The sequence below is a fragment of the Piliocolobus tephrosceles genome, chromosome 7 (assembly GCF_002776525.5).
Source record: "Piliocolobus tephrosceles isolate RC106 chromosome 7, ASM277652v3, whole genome shotgun sequence".
Classification (NCBI taxonomy): Eukaryota; Metazoa; Chordata; class Mammalia; order Primates; family Cercopithecidae; genus Piliocolobus; species Piliocolobus tephrosceles.
The window spans coordinates 146891944-146899664 of NC_045440.1; the positions used below are offsets into that span (position 1 = coordinate 146891944).

A 7721-nucleotide genomic window follows, 5' to 3' on the forward strand; every position below is an offset into this window, starting at 1 on the left:
CAGGCCGGGACCTTCCCCGGGCACCACAGGGGCTCAGACCACGTCTCCGCAGGCCGGGACCTTCCCCGGCCGCCACAGGGGCTCAGATCACATCTCCGCAGGCCGGGGCCTTCCCCGGGCACCACAGGGGCTCTCAGGAGCTCAGACCACTTCTCTCCAGGTGGGACTGGGTGCACTCAGAGTGGTATGGCGGGAGACCAGACCAATTCTTTCAAGCCACTCAAAACACTCACACAGTACCATGTGACACGCAGAAAGGGCAGGGCAGGTAGACCTGCAGCCCCAGCCAGCCCAGCACAGAAGGGCCCTGGAGGAGGCAGAGGCCTGGGGGTGCCCACGCAGCACAAGTGAGGGCTTCGCCCCTGTCTAAGGGCTCAGCAGCCGCCGCCCTCTCCTCCCTCAGGAGGGACGCAGTGGGTCCATACCAAGAGACACACAGAGGAGGCCACAGCGCCTGCCTAGCAGCACATCCCACACCCAGACTGCAGGGCGCAGCACCCGGGCCCTCTCCTCTGCCCGCCAGCCCACCACCACCGTCTGCCAGGCAGTGCCCTCCCAGCCAGGGCCTCTAACAGCATGAGGCAGGGAAGGTGCCCATGGCTCCTAACAGGCCAGCAGATCCAGTGCAAGCATGCCCAGCCCCAGTACCCAGCGCCCCTGCTCCCAGCATACCTTCCTTGGTGGGGAGGTGGGCCCGGCTCGGTGGCAGGCGGCACAGTCGGTGTGTGGTGACCTGTACCAGGCCTTTGTTGGGGGTCTTCTTCAGGACAGGGCTGCTCTTCCCCCGGAGGGCCTGTCTCCGCCGGAGGCTGAGGTGGCTCTTGGCGGTGGTGGCAGGTGAGGGGCTACTTTTCTTGTCTCCAGGAAGGCTGTGGAGACAAAAGACAGGCAGCTCTCAACAAGCCCTGGGGATTCTGCCCACCTACCCTTCCTCACCAGGACCCGAGGAGCATGGGAGCAGCTCCTGAAGGCCAGGACCCGGCCACATCGGGTCCTGTCTGGACCCGGCCTCCCTCACCCCATGGCAGCTCTGTTCACCCTCCACAGCCAGGCTGAGGCGGCAGGCTTGGATCCACAATCCCAGATGACCCCAGAACTAGGGCAGGCTACCATGCTCCCAGGGAGAACAGAGGGGCCTCAGCGCTCCGTCCCCACATATGTCCACCCCTTCCCCATCTACCCAGGCCAGAGGAGCCGCTGCACGGGGCAAAGGGAAGGGCCAACATCCCTGAGGAGAGTGGTCACCGGCCCCACGTGGCCTTCCGAGCCCCTCAGTAAGGGGGCAGCTTCTCCGCACTCCCTCTCACACTTCCTGGACAGAGGGAGCTGCCAGCATGGTTTAGAGCAGAGCTGCCACCGAGAAACAGCCAGGAGTGGGAGCCAGGTGCCCACGTGCCTCAAGACAGCACCTGTCTGGGGGACCAGGGCCAGAGAGAATGAACTACACGACCCAGCGACCTAGACCAGGCAGCAGGGGTGCGCAGCAAGGAGGTGCCTTCCAAGACAGTACGCGCCACTGTGTCTGATGACGGAAGGCAGGACCTCCACCCTCTGCCCAGCAGGTGCAGCCGCCACCTGAGCTGCCAACCTGATAAGAGTCCCTGAGCCCAGACCAAGCACTGCGCCATGACACCATATCCGAGTCTCATCACAAGTCCGCAAGGGTGGAGGCTGGGAGAGAAGTGTGCCAAGCAAGTGAGTGACTCCGCCTGGCTGCCTGGCCAAGGGGGCTGGGACCTAACACTAATCTGCTCGCCCTGGGACCAGAGGCCAACCGCAGCCTCAGCACTCTGCGAGGCAGGCCACAGAGCCCAAAGCCAGGAATGCCCAAGGAGACTCCCGCCTACCAGCAGCCCCTGGCCCCCGCCCATCAGCCCAGCTGGAGCGGTCCTCAGCCTGGGGGCCAGCAAAGGCCAGGTCTCCTGGAGCCCAAGCCCTAGACACAGGGCAGGAAGGAAAGACCAGACACCCCTGGCAGGGCCCAGAGCCCTGGTCCACCTCCCAGCACAGACCTGTGGCTGGCAGCTCCAGGCCAGGGGCAGACACCTGCTCTCACTGTCTCACTATCCCCCTGGGGACACATGGACCCTGGGCTGGTCCCTGGGAGCTACTCCCCCTGCGCCTGGCCTGGCACAAAGCCTTCCCTCTGTGAACCCTGTGCAACTGAAATGGAAGCTGCTCATCTCTCACCAGCAGGAGAAAGGATGGGCTTGCCAGCAGCGTGAGGGACGGGAAACCTGCCTCCTAAGTCTGTGCCCCAGGCTAGCCCAAACCACCACAGCAGCACTTCCTGCTGCATTTCTTGCTGGAAATGTGAACCCAATTGCAGGCAAGGCTCCGAGCTCAGCAGATCTATCAGGGGTGCCAAACAAACCCTCCTCACAGCCCCTCACACTCCACCTCAGCCGGCCGAGATGCCCACCTTGTACTGCCCCGCCTCCGGATGATCTTGGTGCGGCTCTTCACTTTGTAAGCCGAGAGAGGGGTCTCCCCAGAGACGGGCTTCAAGCCACTGAGTCCTACGGCTGGTCTGTCCCCCGGCGGGGACCTAGACAGGACTGGGGAGAGCTGGGAGGCATGGTCCTTGCTGCCAGCCTCTGACTGCCAACGGAAGGAGGAAGAGGAGGAGGCAGAGGGACTGGAGGCCTTCCACTTGTACTTGCTGGGGGCAGACCCTGGCTTGGAGGACGTGGCTGGCTTCCTGGGCTTGGGCTCTGGGTCAGCTATGAGCTGTGGCTTCTCCACCTTGTTTGCCGTGCCAGCAGGGACCTTGCACACATTCTCTGCAGCCACTCTGGGACTGAGGGCCCTCCGAGCAGCCCGGGGACTCTTCGCAGAGGCAGCCACCCATTTGTAGTTGTTTTTCCGGAACTTGTTAGTTCGACAGGTCACAACCAGCGAGGCCTCCCGGGCCTGCCTGGGTCCTGAGGCCAGTCTGGCTGGGCCCACCACTGAGCCCGACGGAACTGGCTGATCTGCGTGGCCAGCATCTACTCTCCTGTCCCCAAGGAGCTGTGGAGCACAGCTGGCCACGGAATGAGAACCCAGCTTCCGGCTCGGGGCCACGCCAGTGCGTGGGGGCAGAGCAGAGGATGGGAAGCTCGCCTTGAGAGCAATCACGCTCTCACTGACCGTCCGGCGGGGCTCCCGGGGGCTGTCGCCCACACTGCCCACTGATTTCACCACCCTGGGCTTACCGGCCTCCTTCTGGCAGACCAGAAGAGGATCTTCCACACTGCAGGTCCCCCTGATTCTTGCTGGTCTCGAGGGCTGCAGCTGTCCCCGAGGGGGCTCACCTTCACCTTCCCGGGGCCTTTGGTCACTCCAGGGGGTGTCCTCATATTCTTCCAAAGAGCCCCGCTGGGCCCCTGAAGCACTGGCAGAGCCAGACTTTGATGGTGGTTTAACTTTGATGACCACGTTCTGACCTTGATTGAGCTGGACCTGTCTCCCAAGGATGTGCTGCTGAGGGACAGGAGCCCGGCCCCCCCGGGCCCCGTGCAACGGCCGCACAGCAGGGTCGGCAGGTGGGTCTGAGGGTCCCGGGGGCCGATTCACAAGGGAGTATTTCTTGCGCCACGAAGGCCCATGGTGTGAGGAGTAGCCCCTCCGGCTTGGACGAGGGTAGCGGGCACTGAAGGCCCTGCCACTGTGGTAAGTGGGTGGCTGCCACCCAGAAGCTGTTGGGGTACCAGGGGCTGAGGCATTGCCATGGAGGGTTTTGTAGTCATCAATTAGACCTGAGAAGACAGAACCACAGGCTCAGTTAGCCAGAGGGTAACCGTAAGAATCATGACTGCCCTGGAAGGGCATCAGCTGGCAAGATACCCCCAGAGCTCATCTCACTTCTGAGCCCCTGCCGGTTTCCGGAGGCACAGCCCCCAGCACCGGGGACTCACTGACAACTCAGTCCGCGTCACCTGGGCCTGTCACTTCTATGAGCCTTTTCTCCAACAGCTCCACTTCAATCCTACTTCCACCTGCTTAACACAAAAATGAACCATGTGGTACAACCCTTATTTGCTGGTCTGCTGAGTCCACAGTCCTTTGATGAGAAGTATCACTCAGTCTGAAGAGAATCGCAACGATCCCCTCTGCACTTTTTGAATCAGAGGGGACAAGTCTGCCGCACAGGCCCTCTGGCTTGCCTACAGATGGAAAGGAGTCACTCCACTAAGGGTAACAGAACTGACACTCCTGAGGAAGCCATGCCTGACAACAGGAAAAAAGAATACCAGGAGCAGAGGCCATTGCCCTGCCAGATGTCACAGTCTTCCCTGCAGAAGAGGAGAGAGCAATGGGCTAGAGTCCTACTGCAGTAAACTGACACAATCACAGGACTTTCCAAATAAGTCCCTGGATAGTTATCCCGGTGCAGGAGGGCCAGGAACACAGGCAAGGGCAGCAGCAGCCAGGGATGCTCCGACTCAACCAGCAAACCAGCAGCAGCCAGCCTCCCAGTTATCAGCATTCCCCCACCACAGGCCCTGCCCCTGGGGACACAGAAAGCCATGTCCAGACGCGGTGACATCCCAGAGCAGGTGTGATGGGAGCCCAAGAAGTGTCCCCAAGTGGGAGGCAGTCCACCTGGCCTCTTATCCATACACACTTTCCCAATCCTTAAGTCTTCCCTTTGTGAGAGTAAAAGCAAAAAGGAATTTTTATTTGTATTAGTTTTTTTTGTTTGGTTGGTTTTGGCTTTTTACTTGAGATGTGGCTTTTCTCTGCTGCCCAGGCTGGAGTGCGGTGGCCCAATCACAGCTCACTGCAGCCGGAACCTCCTGGGCACAAGCGAACCTTCCACCTCTGAGTAGCTGGGACTACAGGCGCAAGCCACCACGCCCATTTCATTTTTAAAAATTTTTCTGTAGAGACGGGGTCTGGTCATGTTGCCCAGGATGGTCTCAAACTCCCGGGCTCAAGCCATCCTCCTGCCATGGCCTCCCAAAGTGCTGGGATTACAGGCGTGGGCCATTGCGTCCGTACATGGATTTTTTTTTTTTTTTAAGTTTAGAAACACCAATTTGGGTTTTTTAATGTTTAAGTGTGGAAGCTGAAGCCTGTTGAGTCTGCGCCTGAAATGGCAAGGGAGGTGTGACTGTTTGGAGAAACGCGGCATCAAAACCGGGCGTCGAGGCTGGGAGCGGTGGCTCACGCCTGTAATCCCAGCAGTTTGGGAAGCCCAGGTGGGTGGATTACCTGAGGTCGCGAGTTAGAGACCAACCTGGCCAACATGGTGAAATCCCGTCTCTACTCAAAATACAAAAATCAGCCGGGCGTTGTGGCGCATATCTGTAATCCCACCGACTCGGGAGGCTGAGGCAGGAGAATCGCTTGAACCCGGGATGCGGAGGTTGCAGTGAGCCGAGATAGCGTCACTGCACCCCGGCCTGGGTAACAAAGCAAGACTCTGTCTCAAAAAAACAAACAAACAAAACAAAACAAAACAAAACGGGCGTCAAGGAAGGAACCCGCGTGCGCCCGGAGCCTGCTCTGCCGAAATGAGCTACGAACCAGTCCCAGTCCCGCAGTGGGGCGCGGGGAGCGAGGGTGGGCGCCGAGGGACTCGACAGACCATGGTGGTGGGGAGGGCCGTCGCCTCCCGCGGGTTACTAAGCGACGGCCCTGCCTCCACCCTATGCAGCCCCTGCAGGGCCGGCACCGCTCCCTCCACAAAGCTGGAGCCGGGGACTGACCCGGGCCCTGAGCCGGCCCACAAGTCCTGGAGGACCCTACCGTTCCCCACCCCAGCCGCCACCAGGAACACGAGGGCGGTGAGCGACCCCTTCGACGAGGCGGACAGAGACCCGCCGCGAGGTGAGGGGGAAAGAAGGGGACTCGCATCCCGGCCCCGGCCGGACCTACCCTGCAGGAGACGGATCTGCCGCCGTAATATCTCTTTTTCCTCCATCTCCCAAGTCCGCGACGCCCGGCCAAGCCCCCGCGACGTCATCTCTACGCGACCTTTTTCTCGCTGGCGGGGCGGGCCGGGCCGGCGCGGAGCCGCGGGGAGCAGGCCCGGATGTCTGCCGGCCGCAGACGACCCGCCGTCGCCCTGGCAACGGCAGCAAGGAGGCGGAGCTGCGCACGCGCAAAGCGAGGCGGGGACGTCACTAGTGAGCGTCGGGAAGTAGCCTGGTTGCCTCTGGGAAGGGGTGGTTCGGACTCTGGGAGGCCGCGCGGCCCAGCTTGTGCAGTCCGGTATCGGGTCCCCTTGGGAGACTGGGCGAGGGGCGAGACCTGCGGCCCTCCCAGCCCATACCGCAGTTCCTTCCCACAGTCCCTGCGTTTCATTTCGCCCCAGTTGAGAGTTGGGGGTCTACAGGGGGACCCCATGGGAGAAGGGCCAGTTAACAGTTACTCTTGACCCACGAGGGTCTGTGAAATCTCTTACTGTGGCCAGAGGAGAAGACATCGGAGAGCAAGTTTCCCTGGATAGACATGTTGAACCTCTGAAAACATGAAAGTTTTTGGTTCGTCAGTGGAAACATGTACAAGTGCGCTGTTGGTGGGAATGTAAATGGCGCAGCACCGCAGAAAACTGTGGAGATTTCCACTAAAGGTTAAAAGTAGAACTACCGGATATGAGGGCGATCTGGCTGCGACACCTGTCATCCCACTGATCGCCAGGGTTGATTCGGCTGATCTGGCTGGCTAGGCCAGTGTCCCCTTCCTTCCTCACTGTTTCATGTGCCTCCCTCCCAAAGCTGCGGCTCAATCGAAGAGGACGACCATACCCAAGAGAGGAGTTGGGCTCCCCTGCTAGAACCTCCAAACAAGTTCTCAAGGTCCATTTGTAGGAGAATGTAGGGTAGTCAAGCTTCCAAGATTCCAGACACATCCAAATGAGGCGCTGCATGTGGCAATCTGCCTTTCTAGGAGAAAACAAAAACAGAACTACGGTATGATCCAGCAACCCTACTTCTGGCTATATTCCCAAAAGAATGCAAATCAGAGACTCAAACATATTTGTGCCGCCATGTTCACTGCAGCATTTTTCACAATAGCCAAAAGACAGAAACAACCCAAGTGTCCATGGGTGGATGGAATGATAAACAAAATGTGGTCCATACAAACAATGAAATATTTTTCAGCCTTAAAAAGGAAGGAAATTCGGCCAGGTGCAGTGGCTTACGCCTGTAATCCTAGCACTTTGGGAGGCTGAGGCGGGCGGATCACAAGGTCAGGAGTTGGAGACCAGCGTGGTCAACATGGTGAAACCGCGTCTCTGCTAAAAATACAAAAAATTAGCCGGGCATGGTAGTGCACACCTGTAGTCCCAGCTACTCAGGAGGCTGAGGCAGAAGAATCACTTGAACCTGGGAGGCGGAGGTTGCAGTGAGCCAAGATCGAGCCATTGCACTCCAGCCTGGGCGACAGAGCTAGACTTTGTCTCAAAAAAAAGAAGAAAGAAAAGATAAAAAGGAAGGAAATTCTAACACAGGATACACCATGGATAAACCTTGGAAACATTATGCTCTGTAAAATAAGCCAGTCACAAAAAGACAAATCTTGTGTGATTCCACTTCCATGCAGTATCTAGAATACAGATTCCTAGAGACAGAAGGTAGACTAGAGGTTCAGTGGCTGGGATAAGGAGGAATGGAGAAGTGTTGCTTAATGGGTATAGGGTTTCTGTTTGGAGTGATGAAAAAGTTTTGAAAGTAGTGGTGATGGTTACACAAAATTGTGATGGTAACAATGCCACTGAATTACACACG

General features: G+C 58.7%; 1 protein-coding gene across 1 annotated transcript in view; it reads right to left on the bottom strand.

Annotated features, from left to right (window-relative positions):
• Positions 1–6879, bottom strand: part of ZC3H3 (zinc finger CCCH-type containing 3) — a 101308-nt gene extending 94429 nt beyond the window's left edge. Inside the window, exons 1-5 of the mRNA XM_023228039.3 lie at positions 6738–6879; positions 6395–6452; positions 5866–6055; positions 2423–3740; positions 673–869 (exon numbers count right to left, since the gene is read on the bottom strand). Coding sequence (XP_023083807.1) covers positions 673–869; positions 2423–3740; positions 5866–6055; positions 6395–6452; positions 6738–6859 — 1885 coding nt within the window. The 5' untranslated portion in view covers positions 6860–6879. The remainder of the gene's footprint in view (positions 1–672; positions 870–2422; positions 3741–5865; positions 6056–6394; positions 6453–6737) is intronic.
• Positions 6880–7721: the final 842 nt, after the last annotated feature.